We start from the raw sequence: 26,425 nt of genomic DNA on the forward strand, positions 1-26,425 counted from the left end.
GCATCTGAGCAGACCAGCTCAGCCCAGCTGCCCTGTGAGGCGTTATGAGGTAACCAGGGGTGGAGCTGAGGTTGTTTGTGGGAGATTTATACGGCATGGAGGAGCTCCTCCCAGCTCAGCCCAGCTGTCGTGCAAGCTCTAATCAGCTGACCATTGGATGGAGCTGAGGTAGTTTGTGGGAGATTTAAACTGCAGGGAGAAACTGTGGCTCAACCCAGCTGCCTTGCAAAGCCAAATCAGCTGACCAGGGGTTGGAGTCGAGGTCGTTTCTGGGTGATGGAAACTGGTCCAGGGAGTGCAAGCAACCACAAGTGTGGCCAACAGGAGCAGGCAGACAGGGGCATGGTGCCTCTGTGAGGGAGTGGCAGGGGAATTTGGGCAACAAGTTGAAGCATGGTGAGCAGGAAGGGCACAGCCACTCTCCCAGCTCTCTCTGTTGGACTGTGAGGTAGGTCTGTGGTTGTCTGTATTTTTGTGGAATGGGACTGCCACCTTCAGCACAGGGCTACAAAAACTGAATGACGGCAGTTCCACACTGGAAAGAAAGCCCTTACCTTACAGCTCAAGTGCAGTTGGTGGGCCACTCTTGGTACGCCATGGACAGCAAGAGCTTTCTATCATGGCACTTCTTGTCTGGGAGGAATCTTCGTCCGTATTTAATTTTTGGAGTTGGACTGGCAGTTTCAGCGCAGGGCTGAAAAAAGAGAACAACAGCCCTTTCCCCTCGGGGTCTCCCCCAGCCCCACAAACCTGCCCGGCAGCGGCGCAGCCCTGAAGGAGCTCCACAGGAGCCGGCTCCGCAGGCACCTCCCAGCCCTCAGCAATCCAGACAGCAACACACGGGCAAGCCACAGATGCTGCTTCCTGCCCGGGACGGGGCTTGTGGCCACCTCCAAGGACCAGCTTCTCAGGGATTCCCACAGCTCCAGGCTCTGCCCATCCACTCTGCCCCAAGTGTTGAGGCTCCAGCAGAACCCCCCGAGGCCGAGGGCCTTTTGGGCACTTTCTCTTCCCCACTGCACACCCGGGCAAGTGTTGCTGAGCACAAGGGCCCTTTTTCCCCTCTTCCCCGATGCCCTGTGGACACCGGGCACCCAAAAGAAGCTCCTGGGCCTCTGTGTATGACAATATTTATTTAATATTCCTACGCTGGGGTAAAAGGAAGGGCTTGCAGAGAAGAGGTGTCTTCCCCACAGGCTCAGGTGCCCCAACAGACAGAGCTGCCTGCATCAACTCTGCACACAGCTGCAGCAGCACAGGCAGACTCAGCCCCACAGAGAAGGCCGGGTATTCCACGCCCTGCAGAGCCGGTCTCGGAACCGCTGGAACCTGGGGTAGGGAGCTGTCTGTAGATTTGTAACAAAGTTAATTATTTGAAGCGTCAGGTTTGAGACAGCGGGGCTCCTGTCGTCTGGGATGGCTTGAAGGGCTGGAACAGAGAAGGAACAGAGCCGAGGTCAGAGCCTGGATTGGTGGCGACGCAAGGAGCCCCTCCTGCCTGGGCCATCCCAGCAAGCTCTTGCCATTGCCAGGAGGGAGCAGGGCCCAGCAGGATGAGGCAGAAGGCGCTGGCCACCAATGCCCCCCGTGCCCCTGAAATGTGTCTCTGCTCTGCCCACGCCGCCCCTCATCCCTGCAGGGAGCAGAGCCCTCCGCAGCCAGGGCAGGACTGCAGCTGCCTGCCCAGGGTCTGTGCTCCTCCCCCAGCCCCCAGCGCCCTCACTCACCATCGATGATGAGCTGCAGCTCCTTGGGCTGTCCCCTCAGGTACCCCCCGGCGATCCCTGGGAACACAGATCCTGTCACGGCCCCAGCGGCACAGCTGCCCCCCCAGCGGCGCTGCCGGCCCGGCCACACGCCCTCCTGCCCTGGCAGGGCTGAGCCCGGGGCCTTCCTGCCTCGGGGCGCCCCAGGGCTGGGCTGGTCCAGGGCAGCAGCAGCCGCCGGGGCACTCGGGGCTCCACAGCACATTCCTGGGCTGGATGCTGCTGCCGCTGCAGCAGCCGGGGCTGGGCCCGAGCTGCAGCGGGGCGGGAAGGGACCGCGGCCTCGTGGCTCACCCATGAACTTGATGGCTGCCTCTCGCAGGGGCTGCTGTGGGCTCCGCAGGTACGGCAGGGCCTGGTGCATGTACTTGGCCACTCGGCTCCGGTCCTTTTTCAGCTGGAGAGAGCGGCAGGGCACGGAGGGAAGGGTTGGCTGGGGCCCTGCCCCTCGGCCGGGCACTGCCTGCGCCCAGCACTGGCCTCCCCTGCCCGCACAGCCCTGAGGCCCGGGCAGCAGCCGCTGGGGCCGGGCTTTGGAGGGAGCAGAGGGCTGGCTGCTCCCTGGGAGCGGCGGGGCTGCCCTGCCCCACAGCCCAGCTGGGCCGGGGCTCCAGCGGCACCCTGGCTCGGGGGCAGAGGAGCCTGCAGAGGAGCCCGCACGCCCCAGGGAAGGCATCAGCGTGTGGGGCACAGGCTGCTGTCCCACAGGCGGGTGCAGCAGTGGGCAGAGGCACAGTGCCAGCCCCACACTCTGGGCATCGGGGGCTGGGGCTTTGGGGCCGTCCTTACCAGGCACTTGCCAAAGCTCCATGGCTCCTCTGTATTCACCAGGCGCCCAAGATCCCTCCTCTTCAGGAACCTGGTCACATCTAGCAGTGCTTTCCGAGAGGCCTGCAGAGCAACAGAGACCAGGACATGGCACCGCAGCCCAGGGCACGGGACCCCTGTCCCTGGACCAAGGCCAGGAGGAGGCTGGAGCCCGGGAGGTGCCAGGCCAGGAGGCAGCCCAGCCCCCTCCCACGGGACACCAGAGCCCACGAGTCCTCACCCTTTTCACGACCACCTTCTCATCATGCCGGTGGAAGTAGAGCGGGAGCAGGCTCAGGCACACGAGTGGCTTCAGGGGCCTCTTTCCCTCTCTCTCGATCAGTTTGATCACACGAGTGAAGAGGGCCATGGAGCCCTCCCGCACACTGCTGTCGTCCTGGTGGAAAGAAAGAGGAAAAGACCTCAGCAGCAGCTTCTCCAGGCCCCAGTGGGCACAGGCCTGAAAATCCACAGGGACCAAAGTTTCCCAGCAGTACCCAGAGCCCGTGGCGGGGGGGCACAGAGCCTTACGTGGTCAAAGAGTGGCTGGAGCGCCTCAGCCCACTGCAGGCCGGTGGGGGTGGATATTAGGGGGTCTTTGCTGCGGACTCTCTTGTGGCGCTGTGTCCACAGACTGCTCCAGAGCATGTTCTTGAACACAGAGAGGGTCATCCAAACCACATCTCTGTCTGCATCCCCCAGTAGCTGCACGAGCCTTTCATTCAGGCTCCAGATGCTCTCGGCCTGTGAGGAAGACAATGCTGTGCCGTGAAGCCACCAACGGCTGCACCAGCAATCCCGCTCCATCGGGGCAGCCCCACGTGCTGCTGCGGGGCCCGGAGGCCAAAGGCCTGTCCCGAGGGACTCGGGCAGCTGAACGGGGAGGCAGCAGAGCTGGGAGCAGCTGCGACAGCTCCCGAAGCCCAGCCAAGCCCAGGCGACTGCCCCAGGATTCCAGCACGGCTTCAGCCAACTGCCCCTTCTCACCATCACGGGATCCTGGCTGAATGCCACGAGGACTCGGAGTGCCAGTTGACGCCGCTTTGTGTTGGTGCTCCCTGAGTTCCTTGAAAGCATCTCCAGGACCCTGTCACCGCATTCTCTGGTGTCCAGGCAGTCCAGAATCTGAAAGGCACGGAGCAGTGACGGGGTGCCCGGCCGGCAGGAGCCCAGACCCGCACAGGGCTGGGCCCAGCCAGCAGCACAGGGCACGGCACCGTCCCGGGCAGCTGCGGCCGTGAGAGGGCCGAGAGGTGGAGGCAGCTCGGCGAGGCAGCACGAGGCAGCAGGCTCACCTCCACAAGGAATGCCATGGCAGGCAGGTCCCAGCATGGCTCCTCCCTGCTCAGCAGCTCCAGCAGGTGGAGTGTGATGCGGGAACACAAGGGTCTGGAGACGCGGCGCTTCTCCCTGGCAGGGGGAAAAAGGTAGCATCGACCTGAGGCAGGCGGGCAAACCTCTCCCGGGAGGGACTCACAGAGGCCTGGTCTTTCCCCGCCAACCCAGTCCCAGGAGGGGACCGGGGCACTCTGGGAGGCGGCTCCTCCTGTGCACCCGCCTCTCCCAGCCTTTTCCACTCTGCTTGGCCGTCCCTGGGTGACAAGGCCCTCTGGCCCACGCCCACGGGCACGGTGTGGGGTGCCCCGTGCACAGGCAGATATGACAGGGGCAGCGGGGACAAGGAGGTCTCACCTGGCCAGCAGAGCCGTGTAGCGGCGGCTGTGAGCATTGAGGAGCCTGGCCCAGCCACGATTGTCTTCCACTGACTTCACCACATCCTCACAGTGGAGACAGCAGAGCAGGGCCTTCATGGTCAGCACTGCAAACCTGTGTGCAGAGCAAAGCCCAGGTCACGCTGGGAGCCCTGGCCCCAGTCCCGAGGGCATGGGAGGGAGGGGAGGACTGGCATGGAGCACCTGTTGGGGTCGGTGGGAAGGTCGTGTTGCTCCTGGCATCCCCTCCAGAACGTGTCGACCTCCTCTGACGTCTGCTCTGTGCTGACGAAGACTTGGAAGAGCAGATCCACGAGGAGATGGGGGGAATAGTCCATCAAAGGCCCCAGGCACTGGGGCTCCTGGACAATCATCCACAGTGCCAGAGTTGCCTGCAAAAGACAAACCAGCCGGACACAGCAGTCAGTGCCCAGACATCCATGTGGCAGGGCCCGAGCGTGGGAGGGGAAGGCCAGGGGAGACTCGGGGGGAGCGCCCGGCCCGGTGCCCCCGAACCTACTGCTAGCCCACATTTCCAGCCCAGTGCCTGCACGGAGATGGGCAGGGAGACGCCGTGCTGGGGGAGGATGGAGAGCTGCCAGAGAGGCAAGCTGGGGGCAAGCAAAGGTTCCAGAAACTCACAGCCAGGGCAAAGACGTCTGTGTTGTCCCCATCGGAGGTGCCCGTGTAGTACCACGGCCAGTCCTCCATCACGTCGAGCAGGGTTGGCAGCACCTTCTGCAGTGTCCTTCCCGATGAGGCGATGGTCCTCCACATGGTTGCAGCAGCTCTGTGGAGTCAGAGCTCTGCGTCAGGGGGGTCTGGACCACAGCGCCCTGACCTGGGCAGCTGCAGGGGCCGGGGGACAGAGCCACAGTGCTTTCAGGGGCAGGGGGGTGATGGGCTCTAAAGGCTGGTGAGCCCGGAGCCCTCGAGGCAGCTGGGACCCGTACCTGTCACACGAGGGGGCACAGCGCAGGAGGGTGATGGCGACATCCACGGGGTGTGCCTCGGTCAGTGCTAGAAGGGTCTTATCCAGCACGTGCCCAGCAGACACATTGGAGGTCAGCCACGAGTGGATGGACCTGACCAGAGCTGGCACCTGGAGGGGACACAGGGGAGAGTTGGAGAGCTGCCAGAGGGAGCAATTGCCCAGCTTCCCCCGAGAAGTGCTTCCCTTCCCAGCACACAGTGCCGGCCTCAAAGGCTGAGGGGGCCCAGCGGAACAAGCTTGAGGGGCCATACAATCGCTGCCCACAGGCTGCTTACTTGAGCAGAGACAACTCTCTCCTCAGGAACATGCAGACTGGGAGCATCGGGCAGGCGCTGAACGGGTGTGCTGTCAGCGTCTGCAATGCCCTCAGTCCCTGGGACGTCAGCCTTGGCCTTGAGCTCGGTCGGGTTGGGCTCAGGCTGTGCCAGCAGCTCGGGTGGTGAGGTCCTGGCCTTTCTGCGCCGAACGGGAACGGATTTCCGCACCCTCTGCAGGAGAATGAAGGGCAGGGAAGAGGGGGATGTGCCATGGAGAGCTTTGAGAGCGCTGCCAGGCTGAGCAGTGACAGCAGGTCCATCCCAGGTGGCGATGGCTGCAAGTACCTGATGAGCTCTGCGGAAGCGGCCCCGGGTGCGGCCCTGCTCTGGTGTCCGGCGCCGGCCTGGATCTGGCAAAGAGCGAGTGCGGTCAGAGCTGAGGGGCTGCGGGACAGGCCGGAGAACACAGCCCGGCCCTGCGCTCCACAGGCAGGGCCGGCCCCGGGCTGCCCAGTACAAGGAGCTGCCGGAGGCTCATCCCCGAACCGTCTTTCCCCCTCCCTTTCCCTGAGCATGTCCACAGGGGATGGGATGGAATGAGGCCCATCTGGCTGCAGCCATTCAGCCCTGTGGCCCAGCCCTGCCACTCACCCTTCTGCAGGGGCTGGAAGTGCTCTGCCTCCTCAGGCTGCTGTGCGGGGGCAGGTCCAGGGCTCTCCTCCTCCTCTTTCTTCACCCGCGCCCGCTTGGGCACCCTGGGAGGTCTCCGCTCCATGCCCCTGTCTGGTTTCTTGGCTTCCTGCAGGAGAGATGCCACAGAAATACTCTGGGTCACCAAGTCCTGCCGAAGTGCCTTGAAAGCATTTGCAGTAGAGGAGTGCTCGGAACGCTCCAGGTCATCAAGTCCCACAGTCCCACAGCCAGGAGGGGACATGGGGCAGTTGGAGAGCTGCCAGAGGGAGCAACTTGCCCACTGTCCCTCCAGAAGTGCCTCCCTTTCCACCACACTGTGCGGGCCTCAAAGGCTTAGGGGGCCCAGCAGACCCGGCTTGAGGGGCCAGACAGTCCCTGCCCACAGGCTGCTTACTTCCACAGAGATAACTTCCTCTTCAAGAACCTCCAGACTGGGATCATCGGGCAGGTGCTGAACGGGTGTGCTGTCAGCGTCCACGATGCCCTCAGTCTTTGCACCGTCAGCCTGCGGGGTGAGCTCAGGCAGCGCGGTGTTGGAGGCTGTCGTGTCATCGGTCACCGCGGTGTCACGGTTTGCTGTGCCATTGGTCAACGCGGTGCCGACATCAGGGTCAACCTTGAGCTCGGTCGGCGTGGGGTCAGGCTGCGCCATGACCTCAATTGGTGTGATCCTGCACTTTCTACGCCGAACGCTCAAGAATTTCACAAAGGCCTGCAGGAGAACGAAGGGCAGGGAAGAGGTGGATGTGCCATGGAGAGCTCCGCCAGCGGTGCCAGGCTGAGCAGTGACAGCAGCCCCAGCCCAGGTGGCGATGGCTGCAAGTACCTGTGCTGCCCTGCGGAAGCGGCCTCGGGCACGGTCCTGCTCTGGTGTCCGGTGCCGACCTGGATCTGGCAAAGAGCGAGCGCGGTCGGAGCCGAGGGGCTGCGGGACAGGCCGGAGAACACAGCCCGGCCCTGCACTCCACAGGCAGGGCCAGCCCCGGGATGCCCAGTACAAGGAGCTGCTGGGGGATCAGCCCTGGCCCCTCTTCCCCCCTCGCTTTCCCTGGCCATGTCCACAGGGGATGGGATGGGAAGAGGCCCATCTGGCTGCAGCCATCAGCCCTGTGGTCCAGCCCTGCCACTCACCCTCCTGCAGGGGCTGGGACTGCTCCACCTCTTCAGGTTGCTGTGTTGGGTCAGTCCCAGGGCCTTCCTTCTTTGTCTGAAAGGGCCTGAGCAGGCTCAGGCGTCTTCCCGCCATCCCGCAGTCTGGCCTTGATGGCACCTGCAAGAGAGAGACACCTCGGAAGATCTCCGCGTCCCCAAGTCTTGCAGGCTGCCCTCAAGGCCACCTGCCGCAGGGATTGGAGACTCCTCGGAAAATTTCCGGGTCACCAATCCTGCGGTCTGGCCTCAAAAGCACCTGAATGAGAGAAAAACCTAGGAAAGGGAATGGGTTCTCAAGTCCTGCAGTGTGGCCTCAAGGGCACTCGCCACAGGGCTTGGAGACACCTCGCAAAAGCTCCGCGTCACCAAGTCCCGCGATCTGGCCTCGAGGGCGCTTGCACCGCAGAAAAGCCTCCAAAACGCTCCGGGTCAACAAGGAAGGAGTTGGCTGCACGGGGGCTCCGCACAGCACCGCTCTGTCCCGTCCGTCCCGTCGCACGCTCCGAGGAGCACTGAGGCGTGGCCACCTCACCACCGGTACTATGTCATGACGTGTCACAAAGGGCCCTGTGACACCCTGCCCCGTCGCACACCATCGGCGATGCCCACCGTGTCACAAAGGCCCTGTGACACACTGCCACCTGCCCTGGGGCCTCCCCCCGCCCGGCCAACCTGCCCCAGGTCGGAAGGAGTCCGTTCTCCAAAGTATCTAAGACAGCTGGACATGAACTTTAGGCCCAGCTCAAAAACTAAGCAAACCCTCCCCTGCTGTGCCTGCCCACAGCAGCAGAAGGAGCCCCCTCGTCTGCCAACGCGAGCACAGCGGGAAGGGCACGGGGCCTCCAAAGAAGCTGGCATGGGCTCCTTGGGAGAAGTCCCGGCTGGTGGCCCTCCCAAACACGGGGCTGTGACACACCGAAGGAATGTGGGGGCAAGGGCACCAATGCCGCTCCGCCCCCCTTGACCGGGGCTGTACCAAAATCAGCAGCTCTGACAAGTCCTCGCCCAAGGAGGCCTGCCACCGCCCCGAGTCCTGGCAGGGGTGGTGCCCGCCTCCTGCCCCAAAGAGCTGTGTCCTGGGGGGACTTCTCTGCCAGAGGGCAGCCAAAGCCAACGGGTACTGATGTCTGCGCTCTTGCAGGGTGCCGTTGGGAGTGGTAGCCGGAGCAATTGGTGGAAGCGCTCGGCATCTGTCAGAAGGCAGAAGCAGTTTCTCCTTGCGGGAATGATTTTTGCATGGAAGTGATGACCTGCAGCACAAAATCAATCTTAAGTTGCTGAGTTTCGCAGGAAGATCAGATTGCTCAGAGATCCTGTCCAGTTTCCTTGTGTTAGTTGGACTTTTCTTCTGGCATTCTGCAAAATAAATCTGCCTGGTCTGATGTTCAAAGCTCCGGGTCTTGTGGGTCCGATTGCAACTCCCAGCTGATATGCAGAGCACTGGGGAGAAGCGAAGGGGATAGGGAGAACTCTGGGATGCAAACCTGTTGCGTATCTCTGATTAAGGTGCCAGCCCACTGAAGGAGCAGCCAAGACAAATGCTGGAAGCAGACGTGTTCTGCCAGTTGCTGCTCTCGCATGGACACGGGGCACACGTGTTCCCACGGGTCCGGGACACTTGATCCAAGAGCAGTGAGGGGCCGTGCATTGCTAGGGAATGGGCTCCAGCAAGGCCAAAGTAGGATCCTCTAGCAGCAAAACCTGAGTTTGTGAACTGGGCCATTTTTGCAGCAGACCCCCCAGTGCTGACTTCCCTCCATGCCTGAACCTCAAGGTATGAGGCCCTGCTTCGGCTTCTGGTGCTTCTTCCTTCCCTTCCAGGAAGGCCTGGATTTTGAGTTTAGAAGCCCATGCCTGTGTTTTTAAGGTGCCTGCCTGGAGGAGAGGTTCAGCAGCTGCAGCCCAAGGCTCATGTCCCATCCCAGTCTCTAAGGATGGCCCCAGTGCCAGTGCCTTGGGAAGTGTGGAAGGTGAGTCTGCCCTCAGGCACGGCCGTGGAAGTCAGTCAGGATGACAGGCTGCCCCTGAAGCTGGCCAGTGTTGCTGTAAGGCTGGGCAGTCAATAGAAAGCTGCTGTGGTCACTTTTTCTGAAGCCTTTGGCCGAACCACGTGCAGTTGTGCCCACAGCATCCCTGCTTTTAGCATCCTGGATGGTGTGGGAGCCTCGCTGAGGAGGCCCAGGCGTTGTGGGTGCTGCTGCTCCTGTGCACAGCCTGCTGCTGTTGTCTGTGGCGCGGAGCCGCTCGGGCAGCAGTGACTGCGCAGCCCTGCCCGAGGAGCCCCGCGTCCTCTCCGTGCTGGCAGCAGCTCTGCGGGTCCAGAGCTCTGGGTCAGCGGGCTCTGGGCCACAGCTCTGTGGCCTGGGCAGGCGCGGGGGCCCGGGCTGGCCCACAGCCCTGCCTGTGCCCCTGCCCCTCGCCGGCAGCACCCAGTGGACGTGCCCCAGCAGAACCCCCTTGCCCTGCTTGTCCCCAGCCAGGCCAGCCTGGTCCCCTTGGGGGTGTCCCCACCCTCCCGCCGAGGATCCGGGGCTTGTGCCGCAGGGATGGGAGATGCTCCAGGCAAGCGCCAGAGCAGCCGGCTGGCAGGGAACTGGGGGGCTGCCTGGGGGCTGCTTGCGGCCTCTGCCCCCCAGTTCCTCAGGGCTTCTCGCACCCTGTCCCCTCAGGGCCTCCTCTGCCCATCCTGTCCCCTCGCAGCCTCCTGCCACCCACCCCCTCATGGATTCCCCTCAAGGCTTCCCACTCCCTTGTCCCGGCAGGGCCTCCGCAGCGCCACATCCCTTCAGGGCCTCCCGGCACCTCGTCGTCCCTCAGGGTCTCCCCCAGCCCTGCCAACCTGCCCGGCAGCGGCGCAGCCCTGAAGGAGCTCCACAGGAGCCGGCTCTGCAGGCACCTCCCCGCCCTCAGCAATCCAGACAGCAACACACGGGCAAGCCACAGATGCTGCTTCCTGCCCGGGACGGGGCTTGTGGCCACCTCCAAGGACCAGCTTCTCAGGGATTCCCACAGCTCCAGGCTCTGCCCATCCACTCTGCCCCAAGTGTTGAGGCTCCAGCAGAACCCCCCGAGGCCGAGGGCCTTTTGGGCACTTTCTCTTCCCCACTGCACACCCGGGCAAGTGTTGCTGAGCACAAGGGCCCTTTTTCCCCTCTTCCCCGATGCCCTGTGGACACCGGGCACCCAAAAGAAGCTCCTGGGCCTCTACGTATGACAATATTTATTTAATATTCCTACGCTGGGGTAAAAGGAAGGGCTTGCAGAGAAGAGGTGTCTTCCCCACAGGCTCAGGTGCCCCAACAGACAGAGCTGCCTGCATCAACTCTGCACACAGCTGCAGCAGCACAGGCAGACTCAGCCCCACAGAGAAGGCCGGGTATTCCACGCCCTGCAGAGCCGGTCTCGGAACTGCTGGAACCTGGGGTAGGGAGCTGTCTGTAGATTTGTAACAAAGTTAATTATTTGAAGCGCCAGGTTTGAGACAGCGGGGCTCCTGTTGTCTGGGATGGCTTGAAGGGCTGGAACAGAGAGGAACAGAGCCGAGGTCAGAGCCCGGATTGGTGGCGACGCAAGGAGCCCCTCCTGCCTGGGCCATCCCAGCAAGCTCTTGCCATTGCCAGGAGGGAGCAGGGCCCAGCAGGATGAGGCAGAAGGCGCTGGCCACCAATGCCCCCCGTGCCCCTGAAATGTGTCTCTGCTCTGCCCACGCCGCCCCTCATCCCTGCAGGGAGCAGAGCCCTCCGCAGCCAGGGCAGGACTGCAGCTGCCTGCCCAGGGTCTGTGCTCCTCCCCCAGCCCCCAGTGCCCTCACTCACCATCGATGATGAGCTGCAGCTCCTTGGGCTGTCCCCTCAGGTACCCCCCGGCGATCCCTGGGAACACAGATCCTGTCACGGCCCCAGCGGCACAGCTGCCCCCCCAGCGGCGCTGCCGGCCCGGCCACACGCCCTCCTGCCCTGGCAGGGCTGAGCCCGGGGCCTTCCTGCCTCGGGGCGCCCCAGGGCTGGGCTGGCCCAGGGCAGCAGCAGCCGCCGGGGCACTCGGGGCTCCACAGCACATTCCTGGGCCGGATGCTGCTGCCGCTGCAGCAGCCGGGGCTGGGCCCGAGCTGCAGCGGGGCGGGAAGGGACCGCGGCCTCGTGGCTCACCCATGAACTTGATGGCTGCCTCTCGCAGGGGCTGCTGTGGGCTCCGCAGGTACGGCAGGGCCTGGTGCATGTACTTGGCCACTCGGCTCCGGTCCTTTTTCAGCTGGAGAGAGCGGCAGGGCACGGAGGGAAGGGTTGGCTGGGGCCCTGTCCCTCGGCCGGGCGCTGCCTGCGCCCAGCACTGGCCTCCCCTGCCCGCACAGCCCTGAGGCCCGGGCAGCAGCCGCTGGGGCCGGGCTTTGGAGGGAGCAGAGGGCTGGCTGCTCCCTGGGAGCGGCGGGGCTGCCCTGCCCCACAGCCCAGCTGGGCCGGGGCTCCAGCGGCACCCTGGCTCGGGGGCAGAGGAGCCCGCAGAGGAGCCTGCACGCCCCAGGGAAGGCAGCAGCGTGTGGGGCGCAGGCTGCTGTCCCACAGGCGGGTGCAGCAGTGGGCAGAGGCACAGTGCCAGCCCCACACTCTGGGCATCGGGGGCTGGGGCTTTGGGACCGTCCTTACCAGGCACTTGCCAAAGCTCCATGGCTCCTCTGTGTTCACCAGGCGCCCAAGATCCCTCCTCTTCAGGAACCTGGTCACATCCAGCAGTGCTTTCCGAGAGGCCTGCAGAGCAACAGAGACCAGGACATGGCACCGCAGCCCAGGGCACGGGACCCCTGTCCCTGGACCAAGGCCAGGAGGAGGCTGGAGCCCGGGAGGTGCCAGGCCAGGAGGCAGCCCAGCCCCCTCCCACGGGACACCAGAGCCCACGAGTCCTCACCCTTTTCACGACCACCTTCTCATCATGCCGGTGGAAGTAGAGCGGGAGCAGGCTCAGGCACACGAGTGGCTTCAGGGGCCTCTTTCCCTCTCTCTCGATCAGTTTGATCACACGAGTGAAGAGGGCCATGGAGCCCTCCCGCACACTGCTGTCGTCCTGGTGGAAAGAAAGAGGAAAAGACCTCAGCAGCAGCTTCTCCAGGCCCCAGTGGGCACAGGCCTGAAAATCCACAGGGACCAAAGTTTCCCAGCAGTACCCAGAGCCCGTGGCGGGGGGGCACAGAGCCTTACGTGGTCAAAGAGTGGCTGGAGCGCCTCAGCCCACTGCAGGCCGGTGGGGGTGGATATTAGGGGGTCTTTGCTGCGGACTCTCTTGTGGCGCTGTGTCCACAGACTGCTCCAGAGCATGTTCTTGAACACAGAGAGGGTCATCCAAACCACATCTCTGTCTGCATCCCCCAGTAGCTGCACGAGCCTTTCATTCAGGCTCCAGATGCTCTCGGCCTGTGAGGAAGACAATGCTGTGCCGTGAAGCCACCAACAGCTGCACCAGCAATCCCGCTCCGTCGGGGCAGCCCCACGTGCTGCTGCGGGGCCCGGAGGACAAAGGCCTGTCCCGAGGGACTCGGGCAGCTGAACGGGGAGGCAGCAGAGCTGGGAGCAGCTGCCACAGCTCCCGAAGCCCAGCCAAGCCCAAGCGACTGCCCCAGGATTCCAGCACGGCTTCAGCCAGCTGCCCCTTCTCACCATCACGGGATCCTGGCTGAATGCCACGAGGACTCGGAGTGCCAGTTGACGCCGCTTTGTGTTGGTGCTCCCCGAGTTCCTTGAAAGCATCTCCAGGACCCTGTCACCGCATTCTCTGGTGTCCAGGCAGTCCAGGACCTGAAAGGCACGGAGCAGTGACAGGGTGCCCGGCCGGCAGGAGCCCAGACCCGCACAGGGCTGGGCCCAGGCAGCAGCACAGGGCGCGGCACCGTCCCGGGCAGCTGCGGCCGTGAGAGGGCCGAGAGGTGGAGGCAGCTCGGTGAGGCAGCGCGAGGCAGCAGGCTCACCTCCACAAGGAATGCCATGGCAGGCAGGTCCCAGCATGGCTCCTCCCTGCTCAGCAGCTCCAGCAGGTGGAGTGTGATGCGGGAACACGAGGGGCTGTAGACGCGGCGCTTCTCCCTGGCAGGGGGAAAAAGGTAGCATCGACCTGAGGCAGGCGGGCAAACCTCTCCCGGGAGGGACTCACAGAGGCCTGGTCTTTCCCCACCAGCCCAGTCCCAGGAGGGGACCGGGGCACTCTGGGAGGCGGCTCCTCCTGTGCACCCGCCTCTCCCAGCCTTTTCCACTCTGCTTGGCCGTCCCTGGGTGACAAGGCCCTCTGGCCCACGCCCACGGGCACGGTGTGGGGTGCCCCGTGCACAGGCAGATATGACAGGGGCAGCGGGGACAAGGAGGTCTCACCTGGCCAGCAGAGCCGTGTAGCGGCGGCTGTGAGCATTGAGGAGCCTGGCCCAGCCACGATTGTCTTCCACTGACTTCACCACATCCTCACAGTGGAGACAGCAGAGCAGGGCCTTCATGGTCAGCACTGCAAACCTGTGTGCAGAGCAAAGCCCAGGTCACGCTGGGAGCCCTGGCCCCAGTCCCGAGGGCATGGGAGGGAGGGGAGGACTGGCATGGAGCACCTGTTGGGGTCGGTGGGAAGGTCGTGTTGCTCCTGGCATCCCCTCCAGAACGTGTCGACCTCCTCTGACGTCTGCTCTGTGCTGACGAAGACTTGGAAGAGCAGATCCACGAGGAGATGAGGGGAATAGTCCATCAAAGGCCCCGGGCACTGGGGCTCCTGGACAATCATCCACAGTGCCAGAGTTGCCTGCAAAAGACAAACCAGCCGGACACAGCAGTCAGTGCCCAGACATCCATGTGGCAGGGCCCGAGCGTGGGAGGGGAAGGCCAGGGGAGACTCGGGGGGAGCGCCCGGCCCGGTGCCCCCGAACCTGCCGCTAGCCCACATTTCCAGCCCAGTGCCTGCACGGAGATGGGCAGGGAGACGCCGTGCTGGGGGAGGATGGAGAGCTGCCAGAGAGGCAAGCTGGGGGCAAGCAAAGGTTCCAGAAACTCACAGCCAGGGCAAAGACGTCTGTGTTGTCCCCATCGGAGGTGCCCGTGTAGTACCACGGCCAGTCCTCCATCACGTCGAGCAGGGTTGGCAGCACCTTCTGCAGTGTCCTTCCCGATGAGGCAATGGTCCTCCACATGGTTGCAGCAGCTCTGTGGAGTCAGAGCTCTGCGTCAGGGGGGTCTGGACCACAGCGCCCTGACCTGGGCAGCTGCAGGGGCCGGGGGACAGAGCCACAGTGCTTTCAGGGGCAGGGGGGTGATGGGCTCTAAAGGCTGGTGAGCCCGGAGCCCTCGAGGCAGCTGGGGCCCGTACCTGTCACACGAGGGGGCACAGCGCAGGAGGGTGATGGCGACATCCACGGGGTGTGCCTCGGTCAGTGCTAGAAGGGTCTTATCCAGCACGTGCCCAGCAGACACATTGGAGGTCAGCCACGAGTGGATGGACCTGACCAGAGCTGGCACCTGGAGGGGACACAGGGGAGAGTTGGAGAGCTGCCAGAGGGAGCAATTGCCCAGCTTCCCCCGAGAAGTGCTTCCCTTCCCAGCACACAGTGCCGGCCTCAAAGGCTGAGGGGGCCCAGCGGAACAAGCTTGAGGGGCCACACAATCGCTGCCCACAGGCTGCTTACTTGAGCAGAGACAACTCTCTCCTCAGGAACATGCAGACTGGGAGCATCGGGCAGGCGCTGAACGGGTGTGCTGTCAGCGTCTGCAATGCCCTCAGTCCCTGGGGCGTCAGCCTTGGCCTTGAGCTCGGTCGGGTTGGGCTCAGGCTGTGCCAGCAGCTCGGGTGGTGAGGTCCTGGCCTTTCTGCGCCGAACGGGAACGGATTTCCGCACCCTCTGCAGGAGAATGAAGGGCAGGGAAGAGGGGGATGTGCCATGGAGAGCTTTGAGAGCGCTGCCAGGCTGAGCAGTGACAGCAGGTCCATCCCAGGTGGCGATGGCTGCAAGTACCTGATGAGCTCTGTGGAAGCGGCCCCGGGTGCGGCCCTGCTCTGGTGTCCGGCGCCGGCCTGGAGCTGGCAAAGAGCGAGCGCGGTCAGAGCTGAGGGGCTGCGGGACAGGCCGGAGAACACAGCCCGGCCCTGCGCTCCACAGGCAGGGCCGGCCCCGGGCTGCCCAGTACAAGGAGCTGCCGGAGGCTCATCCCCGAGCCGTCTTTCCCCCTCCCTTTCCCTGAGCATGTCCACAGGGGATGGGATGGAATGAGGCCCATCTGGCTGCAGCCATTCAGCCCTGTGGCCCAGCCCTGCCACTCACCCTTCTGCAGGGGCTGGAAGTGCTCTGCCTCCTCAGGCTGCTGTGCGGGGGCAGGTCCAGGGCTCTCCTCCTCCTCTTTCTTCACCCGCGCCCGCTTGGGCACCCTGGGAGGTCTCCCCTCCATGCCCCTGTCTGGTTTCTTGGCTTCCTGCAGGAGAGATGCCACAGAAATACTCTGGGTCACCAAGTCCTGCCGAAGTGCCTTGAAAGCATTTGCAGTAGAGGAGTGCTCGGAACGCTCCAGGTCATCAAGTCCCACAGTCCCACAGCCAGGAGGGGACATGGGGCAGTTGGAGAGCTGCCAGAGGGAGCAACTTGCCCACTGTCCCTCCAGAAGTGCCTCCCTTTCCACCACACTGTGCGGGCCTCAAAGGCTTAGGGGGCCCAGCAGACCCGGCTTGAGGGGCCAGACAGTCCCTGCCCACAGGCTGCTTACTTCCACAGAGATAACTTCCTCTTCAAGAACCTCCAGACTGGGATCATCGGGCAGGTGCTGAACGGGTGTGCTGTCAGCGTCCACGATGCCCTCAGTCTTTGCACCGTCAGCCTGCGGGGTGAGCTCAGGCAGCGCGGTGTTGGAGGCTGTCGTGTCATCAGTCACCGCGGTGTCACGGTTTGCTGTGCCATCGGTCAACGCGGTGCCGACATCAGGGTCAACCTTGAGCTCGGTCGGCGTGGGGTCAGGCTGCGCCATGACCTCAATTGGTGTGATCCTGCACTTTCTACGCCGAATGCTCAAGAATTTCACAAAGGCCTGCAGGAGAACGAAGGGCAGGGAAGAGGTGGATGTGCCATGGAGAGCTCCGCCAGCGGTGCCAGGCTGAGCAGTGACAGCAGCCCCAGCCCAGGTGGCGATGGCTGCAAGTACCTGTGCTGCCCTGCGGAAGCGGCCTCGGGCACGGTCCTGCTCTGGTGTCCGGTGCCGACCTGGATCTGGCAAAGAGCGAGCGCGGTCGGAGCCGAGGGGCTGCGGGACAGGCCGGAGAACACAGCCCGGCCCTGCACTCCACAGGCAGGGCCAGCCCCGGGCTGCCCAGTACAAGGAGCTGCTGGGGGATCAGCCCTGGCCCCTCTTCCCCCCTCGCCTTCCCTGGCCATGTCCACAGGGGATGGGATGGGAAGAGGCCCATCTGGCTGCAGCCACCAGCCCTGTGGCCCAGCCCTGCCACTCACCCTCCTGCAGGGGCTGGGACTGCTCCACCTCTTCAGGTTGCTGTGTTGGGTCAGTCCCAGGGCCTTCCTTCTTTGTCTGAACGGGCCTGAGCAGGCTCAGGTGTCTTCCTGCCATCCCGCAGACTGGTCTTCAGGGCACCTGCAAGAGAGTGACGCCTCGGAAGATCTCTGCGTCCCCAAGTCCTGCAGGCTGCCCTCGAGGCCACCTGCCGCAGGGATTGGAGACTCCTCGGAAAATTTCCGGGTCACCAATCCTGCGGTCTGGCCTCAAAAGCAACTGAATGAGTGAAAAGCCTAGGAAAGGGTATGGGTTCTCAAGTCCTGCGGTGTGGCCTCAAGGGCACTCGCCACAGGGCTTGGAGACACCTCGCAAAAGCTCCGCGTCACCAAGTCCCGCGATCTGGCCTCGAGGGCGCTTGCACCGCAGAAAAGCCTCCAAAACGCTCCGGGTCAACAAGGAAAGAGTTGGCTGCACGGGGGCTCCGCACAGCACCGCTCTGTTCCGTCCGTCCCGTCGCACGCTCCGAGGAGCACTGAGGCGTGGCCACGTCACCACCGGTACTATGTCATGACGTGTCACAAAGGGCCCTGTGACACCCTGCCCCGTCGCACACCATCGGCGATGCCCACCGTGTCACAAAGGCCCTGTGACACACTGCCACCTGCCCTGGGGCCTCCCCCTGCCCGGCCAACCTGCCCCAGGTTGGAAGGAGTCCGTTCTCCAAAGTATCTAAGACAGCTGGACATGAACTTTAGGCCCAGCTCAAAAACTAAGCCAACCCTCCCCTGCTGTGCCTGCCCACAGCAGCAGAAGGAGCCCCCTCGTCTGCCAACGCGAGCACAGCGGGAAGGGCACGGGGCCTCCACAGAAGCTGGCATGGGCTCCTTGGGAGAAGTCCCAGCTGGTGACCCTCCCAAACACGGGGCTGTGACACACCAAAGGAATGTGGGGGCAAGGGCACCAATGCCGCTCTGCCCCCCTTGGCTGGGGCTGCACCAAAATCAGCAGCTCTGGCAAGTCCTTGCCCGAGGAGGCCTGCCACCGCCCCGAGTCCTGGCAGGGGTGGTGCCCGCCTCCTGCCCCAAAGAGCTGTGCCCTGGGGGGACTTCTCTGCCAGAGGGCAGCCAAAGCCAACCGGTACTGATGTCTGCGCTCTTGCAGGGGACCGTTGGGAGTGGTAGCCGGAGCAATTGGTGGCAGCGCTCGGCATCTGTCAGAAGGCAGAAGCAGTTTCTCCTTGCGGGAATGATTTTTGCATGGAAGTGATGACCTGCAGCACAAAATCAATCTTAAGTTGCTGAGTTTTGCAGGAAGATCAGATTGCTCAGAGATCCTGTCCAGTTTCCTTGTGTTAGTTGGACTTTTCTTCTGGCATTCTGCAAAATAAATCTGCCTGGTCTGATGTTCAAAGCTCCGGGTCCTGTGGGTCCGATTGCGACTCCCAGCTGATATGTAGAGCACTGGGGAGAAGCGAAGGGGATAGGGAGAACTCTGGGATGCAAACCTGTTGTGTAACTCTGATTAAGGTGCCAGCCCACTGAAGGAGCAGCCAAGACAAATGCTGGAAGCAGACGTGTTCTGCCAGTTGCTGCTCTCGCATGGACACGGGGCACACGTGTTCCCACGGGTCCGGGACACTTGATCCAAGAGCAGTGAGGGGCCGTGCATTGCTAGGGAATGGGCTCCAGCAAGGCCAAAGTAGGATCCTCTAGCAGCAAAACCTGAGTTTGTGAACTGGACCATTTTTGCAGCAGACCCCCCAGTGCTGACTTCCCTCCATGCCTGAACCTCATGGTATGAGGCCCTACTTCGGCTTCTGGTGCTTCTTCCTTCCCTTCCAGGAAGGCCTGGATTTTGAGTTTAGAAGCCCATGCCTGTGTTTTTAAGGTGCCTGCCTGGAGGAGAGGTTCAGCAGCTGCAGCCCAAGGCTCATGTCCCATCCCAGTCTCTAAGGATGGCCCCAGTGCCAGTGCCTTGGGATGCCTGAGTGTGGAAGGTGAGTCTGCCCTCAGGCACGGCCGTGGAAGTCAGTCAGGATGACAGGCTGCCCCTGGAGCTGGCCAGTGTTGCTGTGAGGCTGGGCAGTCAATAGAAAGCCGCTGTGGCCACTTTTCCTGAAGCCTTTGGCCAAACCACGTGCAGTTGTGCCCACAGCATCCCTGCTTTTAGCATCCTGGCCGGTGTGGGAGCCTCGCTGAGGAGGCCCAGGCGTTGTGGGTGCTGCTGCTCCTGTGCACAGCCTGCTGCTGTTGTCTGTGGCGCGGAGCCGCTCGGGCAGCAGTGACTGCGCAGCCCTGCCCGAGGAGCCCCGCGTCCTCTCCATGCTGGCAGCAGCTCTGCGGGCCCAGAGCTCTGGGTCAGCGGGCTCTGGGCCACAGCTCTGTGGCCTGGGCAGGCGCGGGGGCCCGGGCTGGCCCACAGCCCTGCCTGTGCCCCTGCCCCTCGCCGGCAGCACCCAGTGGACGTGCCCCAGCAGGGCCCCCTTGCCCTCCTTGTCCCCAGCCAGGCCAGCCTGGCCCCCTTGGGGGTGTCCCCACCCTCCCGCCGAGGATCCGGGGCTTGTGCCGCAGGGATGGGAGATGCCCCAGGCAAGCGCCAGAGCAGCCGGCTGGCAGGGAACTGGGGGGCTGCCTTGGGGGCTGCTTGCGGCCTCTGCCCCCCAATTCCTCAGGGCTTCTCGCACCCTGTCCCCTCAGGGCCTCCTCTGCCCATCCTGTCCCCTCGCAGCCTCCTGCCACCCACCCCCTCATGGATTCCCCTCAAGGCTTCCCACTCCCTTGTCCCGGCAGGGCCCCAGCAGCACCACATCCCTTCAGGGCCTCCCGGCACCTCGTCGTCCCTCAGGGTCTCCCCCAGCCCTGCCAACCTGCCCGGCAGCGGCGCAGCCCTGAAGGAGCTCCACAGGAGCCGGCTCCGCAGGCACCTCCCAGCCCACAGCAATCCAGACAGCAACACACGGGCAAGCCACAGATGCTGCTTCCTGCCCGGGACGGGGCTTGTGGCCACCTCCAAGGACCAGCTTCTCAGGGATTCCCACAGCTCCAGGCTCTGCCCATCCACTCTGCCCCAAGTGTTGAGGCTCCAGCAGAACCCCCCGAGGCCGAGGGCCTTTTGGGCACTTTCTCTTCCCCACTGCACACCCGGGCAAGTGTTGCTGAGCACAAGGGCCTTTTTTCCCCTCTTCCCCGATGCCCTGTGGACACCGGGCACCCAAAAGAAGCTCCTGGGCCTCTGTGTATGACAATATTTATTTAATATTCCTACGCTGGGGTAAAAGGAAGGGCTTGCAGAGAAGAGGTGTCTTCCCCACAGGCTCAGGTGCCCCAACAGACAGAGCTGCCTGCATCAACTCTGCACACAGCTGCAGCAGCACAGGCAGACTCAGCCCCACAGAGAAGGCCGGGTATTCCACGCCCTGCAGAGCCGGTCTCGGAACTGCTGGAACCTGGGGTAGGGAGCTGTCTGTAGATTTGTAACAAAGTTGATGATTTGAAGCGCCAGGTTTGAGACAGCGGGGCTCCTGTCATCTGGGATGGCTTGAAGGGCTGGAACAGAGAGGAACAGAGCCGAGGTCAGAGCCTGGATTGGTGGCGACGCAAGGAGCCCCTCCTGCCTGGGCCATCCCAGCAAGCTCTTGCCATTGCCAGGAGGGAGCAGGGCCCAGCAGGATGAGGCAGAAGGCGCTGGCCACCAATGCCCCCCGTGCCCCTGAAATGTGTCTCTGCTCTGCCCACGCCGCCCCTCATCCCTGCAGGGAGCAGAGCCCTCCGCAGCCAGGGCAGGACTGCAGCTGCCTGCCCAGGGTCTGTGCTCCTCCCCCAGCCCCCAGTGCCCTCACTCACCATCGATGATGAGCTGCAGCTCCTTGGGCTGTCCCCTCAGGTACCCCCCGGCGATCCCTGGGAACACAGATCCTGTCACGGCCCCAGCGGCACAGCTGCCCCCCCAGCGGCGCTGCCGGCCCGGCCACACGCCCTCCTGCCCTGGCAGGGCTGAGCCCGGGGCCTTCCTGCCTCGGGGCGCCCCAGGGCTGGGCTGGCCCAGGGCAGCAGCAGCCGCCGGGGCACTCGGGGCTCCACAGCACATTCCTGGGCTGGATGCTGCTGCCGCTGCAGCAGCCGGGGCTGGGCCCGAGCTGCAGCGGGGCGGGAAGGGACCGCGGCCTCGTGGCTCACCCATGAACTTGATGGCTGCCTCTCGCAGGGGCTGCTGTGGGCTCCGCAGGTACGGCAGGGCCTGGTGCATGTACTTGGCCACTCGGCTCCGGTCCTTTTTCAGCTGGAGAGAGCGGCAGGGCACGGAGGGAAGGGTTGGCTGGGGCTCTGCCCCTCGTCCGGGCACTGCCTGCGCCCAGCACTGGCCTCCCCTGCCCGCACAGCCCTGAGGCCCGGGCAGCAGCCGCTGGGGCCGGGCTTTGGAGGGAGCAGAGGGCTGGCTGCTCCCTGGGAGCGGCGGGGCTGCCCTGCCCCACAGCCCAGCTGGGCCGGGGCTCCAGCGGCACCCTGGCTCGGGGGCAGAGGAGCCTGCAGAGGAGCCCACACACCCCAGGGAAGGCATCAGCGTGTGGGGCACAGGCTGCTGTCCCACAGGCGGGTGCAGCAGTGGGCAGAGGCACAGTGCCAGCCCCACACTCTGGGCATCGGGGGCTGGGGCTTTGGGGCCGTCCTTACCAGGCACTTGCCAAAGCTCCATGGCTCCTCTGTATTCACCAGGCGCCCAAGATCCCTCCTCTTCAGGAACCTGGTCACATCCAGCAGTGCTTTCCGAGAGGCCTGCAGAGCAACAGAGACCAGGACATGGCACCGCAGCCCAGGGCACGGGACCCCTGTCCCTGGACCAAGGCCAGGAGGAGGCTGGAGCCCGGGAGGTGCCAGGCCAGGAGGCAGCCCAGCCCCCTCCCACGGGACACCAGAGCCCATGAGTCCTCACCCTTTTCACGACCACCTTCTCATCATGCCGGTGGAAGTAGAGCGGGAGCAGGCTCAGGCACACGAGTGGCTTCAGGGGCCTCTTTCCCTCTCTCTCGATCAGTTTGATCACACGAGTGAAGAGGGCCATGGAGGCCTCCCGCACACTGCTGTCGTCCTGGTGGAAAGAAAGAGGAAAAGACCTCAGCAGCAGCTTCTCCAGGCCCCAGTGGGCACAGGCCTGAAAATCCACAGGGACCAAAGTTTCCCAGCAGTACCCAGAGCCCGTGGCGGGGGGGCACAGAGCCTTACGTGGTCAAAGAGTGGCTGGAGCGCCTCAGCCCACTGCAGGCCGGTGGGGGTGGATATTAGGGAGTCTTTGCTGCGGACTCTCTTGTGGCGCTGTGTCCACAGACTGCTCCAGAGCATGTTCTTGAACACAGAGAGGGTCATCCAAACCACATCTCTGTCTGCATCCCCCAGTAGCTGCACGAGCCTTTCATTCAGGCTCCAGATGCTCTCGGCCTGTGAGGAAGACAATGCTGTGCCGTGAAGCCACCAACGGCTGCACCAGCAATCCCGCTCCGTCGGGGCAGCCCCACGTGCTGCTGCGGGGCCCGGAGGACAAAGGCCTGTCCCGAGGGACTCGGGCAGCTGAACGGGGAGGCAGCAGAGCTGGGAGCAGCTGCGACAGCTCCCGAAGCCCAGCCAAGCCCAGGCGACTGCCCCAGGATTCCAGCACGGCTTCAGCCAACTGCCCCTTCTCACCATCACGGGATCCTGGCTGAATGCCACGAGGACTCGGAGTGCCAGTTGACGCCGCTTTGTGTTGGTGCTCCCCGAGTTCCTTGAAAGTATCTCCAGGACCCTGTCACCGCATTCTCTGGTGTCCAGGCAGTCCAGGACCTGAAAGGCACGGAGCAGTGACGGGGTGCCCGGCCAGCAGGAGCCCAGACCCGCACAGGGCTGGGCCCAGGCAGCAGCACAGGGCGCGGCACCGTCCCAGGCAGCTGCGGCCGTGAGAGGGCCGAGAGGTGGAGGCAGCTCGGCGAGGCAGCACGAGGCAGCAGGCTCACCTCCACAAGAAATGCCATGGCAGGCAGGTCCCAGCACAGCTCCTCCCTGCTCAGCAGCTCCAGCAGGTGGAGTGTGATGCGGGAACACAAGGGTCTGGAGATGCGGCGCTTCTCCCTGGCAGGGGGAAAAAGGTAGCATCGACCTGAGGCAGGCGGGCAAACCTCTCCCGGGAGGGACTCACAGAGGCTTGGTCTTTCCCCACCAGCCCAGTCCCAGGAGGGGACTGGGGCACTCTGGGAGGCGGCTCCTCCTGTGCACCCACCTCTCCCAGCCTTTTCCACTCTGCTTGGCCGTCCCTGGGTGACAAGGCCCTCTGGCCCACGCCCACGGGCACGGTGTGGGGTGCCCCGTGCACAGGCAGATATGACAGGGGCAGCGGGGACAAGGAGGTCTCACCTGGCCAGCAGAGCCGTGTAGCGGCGGCTGTGAGCATTGAGGAGCCTGGCCCAGCCACGATTGTCTTCCACTGACTTCACCACATCCTCACAGTGGAGACAGCAGAGCAGGGCCTTCATGGTCAGCACTGCAAACCTGTGTGCAGAGCAAAGCCCAGGTCACGCTGGGAGCCCTGGCCCCAGTCCCGAGGGCATGGGAGGGAGGGGAGGACTGGCATGGAGCACCTGTTGGGGTCGGTGGGAAGGTCGTGTTGCTCCTGGCATCCCCTCCAGAACGTGTCGACCTCCTCTGACGTCTGCTCTGTGCTGACGAAGACTTGGAAGAGCAGATCCACGAGGAGATGGGGGGAATAGTCCATCAAAGGCCCCAGGCACTGGGGCTCCTGGACAATCATCCACAGTGCCAGAGTTGCCTGCAAAAGACAAACCAGCCGGACACAGCAGTCAGTGCCCAGACATCCATGTGGCAGGGCCCGAGCGTGGGAGGGGAAGGCCAGGGGAGACTCGGGGGGAGCGCCCGGCCCGGTGCCCCCGAACCTCCGCTAGCCCACATTTCCAGCCCAGTGCCTGCACGGAGATGGGCAGGGAGACGCCGTGCTGGGGGAGGATGGAGAGCTGCCAGAGAGGCAAGCTGGGGGCAAGCAAAGGTTCCAGAAACTCACAGCCAGGGCAAAGACGTCTGTGTTGTCCCCATCGGAGGTGCCCGTGTAGTACCACGGCCAGTCCTCCATCACGTCGAGCAGGGTTGGCAGCACCTTCTGCAGTGTCCTTCCCGATGAGGCGATGGTCCTCCACATGGTTGCAGCAGCTCTGTGGAGTCAGAGCTCTACGTCAGGGGGGTCTGGACCACAGCGCCCTGACCTGGGCAGCTGCAGGGGCCGGGGGACAGAGCCACCGTGCTTTCAGGGGCAGGGGGGTGATGGGCTCTAAAGGCTGGTGAGCCCGGAGCCCTCGAGGCAGCTGGGGCCCGTACCTGTCACATGAGGGGGCACAGCGCAGGAGGGTGATGGCGACATCCACGGGGTGTGCCTCGGTCAGTGCTAGAAGGGTCTTATCCAGCACGTGCCCAGCAGACACATTGGAGGTCAGCCACGAGTGGATGGACCTGACCAGAGCTGGCACCTGGAGGGGACACAGGGGAGAGTTGGAGAGCTGCCAGAGGGAGCAATTGCCCAGCTTCCCCCGAGAAGTGCTTCCCTTCCCAGCACACAGTGCCGGCCTCAAAGGCTGAGGGGGCCCAGCGGAACAAGCTTGAGGGGCCATACAATCGCTGCCCACAGGCTGCTTACTTGAGCAGAGACAACTCTCTCCTCAGGAACATGCAGACTGGGAGCATCGGGCAGGCGCTGAACGGGTGTGCTGTCAGCGTCTGCAATGCCCTCAGTCCCTGGGGCGTCAGCCTTGGCCTTGAGCTCGGTCGGGTTGGGCTCAGGCTGTGCCAGCAGCTCGGGTGGTGAGGTCCTGGCCTTTCTGCGCCGAACGGGAACGGATTTCCGCACCCTCTGCAGGAGAATGAAGGGCAGGGAAGAGGGGGATGTGCCATGGAGAGCTTTGAGAGCGCTGCCAGGCTGAGCAGTGACAGCAGGTCCATCCCAGGTGGCGATGGCTGCAAGTACCTGATGAGCTCTGCGGAAGCGGCCCCGGGTGCGGCCCTGCTCTGGTGTCCGGCGCCGGCCTGGATCTGGCAAAGAGCGAGTGCGGTCAGAGCTGAGGGGCTGCGGGACAGGCCGGAGAACACAGCCCGGCCCTGCGCTCCACAGGCAGGGCCGCCCCGGGCTGCCCAGTACAAGGAGCTGCCGGAGGCTCATCCCCGAGCCCTCTTTCCCCCTCCCTTTCCCTGAGCATGTCCACAGGGGATGGGATGGAATGAGGCCCATCTGGCTGCAGCCATTCAGCCCTGTGGCCCAGCCCTGCCACTCACCCTTCTGCAGGGGCTGGAAGTGCTCTGCCTTCTCAGGCTGCTGTGCAGGGGCAGGCCCAGGGCTTTCCTCCTCCTCTTTCTTCACCCGCGCCCGCTTGGGCACCCTGGGAGGTCTCCGCTCCATGCCCCTGTCTGGTTTCTTGGCTTCCTGCAGGAGAGATGCCACAGAAATACTCTGGGTCACCAAGTCCTGCCAAAGTGCCTTGAAGGCATTTGCAGTAGAGGAGTGCTCGGAACGCTCCGGGTCAAGTCCCACAGTCCCACAGCCAGGAGGGGACATGGGGCAGTTGGAGAGCTGCCAGAGGGAGCAACTTGCCCACTGTCCCTCCAGAAGTGCCTCCCTTTCCACCACACTGTGCGGGCCTCAAAGGCTTAGGGGGCCCAGCAGACCCGGCTTGAGGGGCCAGACAGTCCCTGCCCACAGGCTGCTTACTTCCACAGAGATAACTTCCTCTTCAAGAACCTCCAGACTGAGATCATCGGGCAGGTGCTGAACGGGTGTGCTGTCAGCGTCCGCGATGCCCTCAGTCTTTGCACCGTCAGCCTGCGGGGTGAGCTCAGGCAGCGCGGTGTTGGAGGCTGTCGTGTCATCAGTCACCGCGGTGTCACGGTTTGCTGTGCCATCGGTCAACGCGGTGCCGACATCAGGGTCAACCTTGAGCTCGGTCGGCGTGGGGTCAGGCTGCGCCATGACCTCAATTGGTGTGATCCTGCACTTTCTACGCCGAACGCTCAAGAATTTCACAAAGGCCTGCAGAAGAACGAAGGGCAGGGAAGAGGGGGATGTGCCATGGAGAGCTCCGCCAGCGGTGCCAGGCTGAGCAGTGACAGCAGCCCCAGCCCAGGTGGCGATGGCTGCAAGTACCTGTGCTGCCCTGCGGAAGCGGCCCCGGGCACGGTCCTGCTCTGGTGTCTGGTGCCGGCCTGGATCTGGCAAAGAGCGAGCGCGGTCGGAGCCGAGGGGCTGCGGGACAGGCCGGAGAACACAGCCCGGCCCTGCACTCCACAGGCAGGGCCAGCCCCGGGCTGCCCAGTACAAGGAGCTGCTGGGGGATCAGCCCTGGCCCCTCTTCCCCCCTCGCCTTCCCTGGCCATGTCCACAGGGGATGGGATGGGAAGAGGCCCATCTGGCTGCAGCCACCAGCCCTGTGGCCCAGCCCTGCCACTCACCCTCCTGCAGGGGCTGGGACTGCTCCACCTCTTCAGGTTGCTGTGTTGGGTCAGTCCCAGGGCCTTCCTTCTTTGTCTGAACGGGCCTGAGCAGGCTCAGGTGTCTTCCTGCCATCCCGCAGACT

At 64.0% G+C, this 26,425-nt stretch overlaps 3 protein-coding genes across 3 annotated transcripts; all 3 read right to left on the reverse strand.

The window, feature by feature from the left end:
* Positions 1-1,120: 1,120 nt before the first annotated feature.
* LOC135412467 (maestro heat-like repeat-containing protein family member 6) lies at positions 1,121-26,415 on the reverse strand. Its single transcript, XM_064651261.1, has 24 exons — positions 26,301-26,415; positions 25,996-26,060; positions 25,564-25,881; positions 25,131-25,278; positions 16,525-16,589; positions 16,093-16,410; positions 15,657-15,804; positions 7,056-7,120; positions 6,624-6,941; positions 6,188-6,335; positions 5,882-5,946; positions 5,555-5,767; positions 5,239-5,387; positions 4,928-5,075; positions 4,490-4,677; positions 4,266-4,400; positions 3,791-3,983; positions 3,561-3,698; positions 3,105-3,317; positions 2,815-2,970; positions 2,556-2,657; positions 2,061-2,163; positions 1,728-1,784; positions 1,121-1,429 (listed from the first exon to the last, which is right to left on the reverse strand). The coding sequence occupies exons 1-24, from the start codon at positions 26,413-26,415 to the stop codon at positions 1,266-1,268; spliced, it is 3,732 nt and encodes a 1,243-aa protein (XP_064507331.1). The 3' UTR covers positions 1,121-1,265.
* LOC135412283 (uncharacterized) lies at positions 10,591-15,612 on the reverse strand. Its single transcript, XM_064650891.1, is given in 14 exon segments — positions 10,591-10,899; positions 11,197-11,253; positions 11,530-11,632; positions 12,025-12,126; positions 12,284-12,439; positions 12,574-12,786; positions 13,030-13,167; positions 13,338-13,869; positions 13,959-14,146; positions 14,397-14,544; positions 14,708-14,856; positions 15,024-15,236; positions 15,351-15,528; positions 15,587-15,612. Coding segments are annotated over 14 exon segments (2,367 nt in total). The 3' UTR covers positions 10,591-10,735.
* LOC135412454 (uncharacterized) lies at positions 20,067-25,017 on the reverse strand. Its single transcript, XM_064651252.1, has 12 exons — positions 24,826-25,017; positions 24,499-24,711; positions 24,183-24,331; positions 23,872-24,019; positions 23,435-23,622; positions 23,211-23,345; positions 22,814-22,928; positions 21,760-21,915; positions 21,501-21,602; positions 21,006-21,108; positions 20,673-20,729; positions 20,067-20,375 (listed from the first exon to the last, which is right to left on the reverse strand). Exons 1-12 carry the CDS (start codon positions 25,015-25,017, stop codon positions 20,212-20,214), a joined length of 1,722 nt encoding a protein of 573 aa, XP_064507322.1. The 3' UTR covers positions 20,067-20,211.
* Positions 26,416-26,425: the final 10 nt, after the last annotated feature.

Source organism: Pseudopipra pipra, chromosome 3 (genome assembly GCF_036250125.1).
Source record: "Pseudopipra pipra isolate bDixPip1 chromosome 3, bDixPip1.hap1, whole genome shotgun sequence".
In the NCBI taxonomy this organism is placed as follows: domain Eukaryota; kingdom Metazoa; phylum Chordata; class Aves; order Passeriformes; family Pipridae; genus Pseudopipra; species Pseudopipra pipra.

What these genes read in the sequence shown, in the direction of transcription:
- LOC135412467 (XM_064651261.1), bottom strand. Translation starts at nt 26,415, where the DNA reads ATGGCAGGAAGACACCTGAGCCTGCTCAGGCCCGTTCAGACAAAGAAG. An exon ending in AGGAAGTTATCTCTGTGGAA is followed by an intron (nt 25,279 to 25,563) that starts GTAAGCAGCCTG and finishes TCTCTCCTGCAG; the next exon opens with GAAGCCAAGAAACCAGACAG. An exon ending in GCTTCCGCAGGGCAGCACAG is followed by an intron (nt 6,942 to 7,055) that starts GTACTTGCAGCC and finishes GTTCTCCTGCAG; the next exon opens with GCCTTTGTGAAATTCTTGAG.
- LOC135412454 (XM_064651252.1), bottom strand. Translation starts at nt 25,017, where the DNA reads ATGAGCCTCCGGCAGCTCCTTGTACTGGGCAGCCCGGGGCGGCCCTGC. An exon ending in TACACGGCTCTGCTGGCCAG is followed by an intron (nt 22,929 to 23,210) that starts GTGAGACCTCCT and finishes TCCCCCTGCCAG; the next exon opens with GGAGAAGCGCCGCATCTCCA. An exon ending in GGAGCTTTGGCAAGTGCCTG is followed by an intron (nt 21,109 to 21,500) that starts GTAAGGACGGCC and finishes CGCTCTCTCCAG; the next exon opens with CTGAAAAAGGACCGGAGCCG.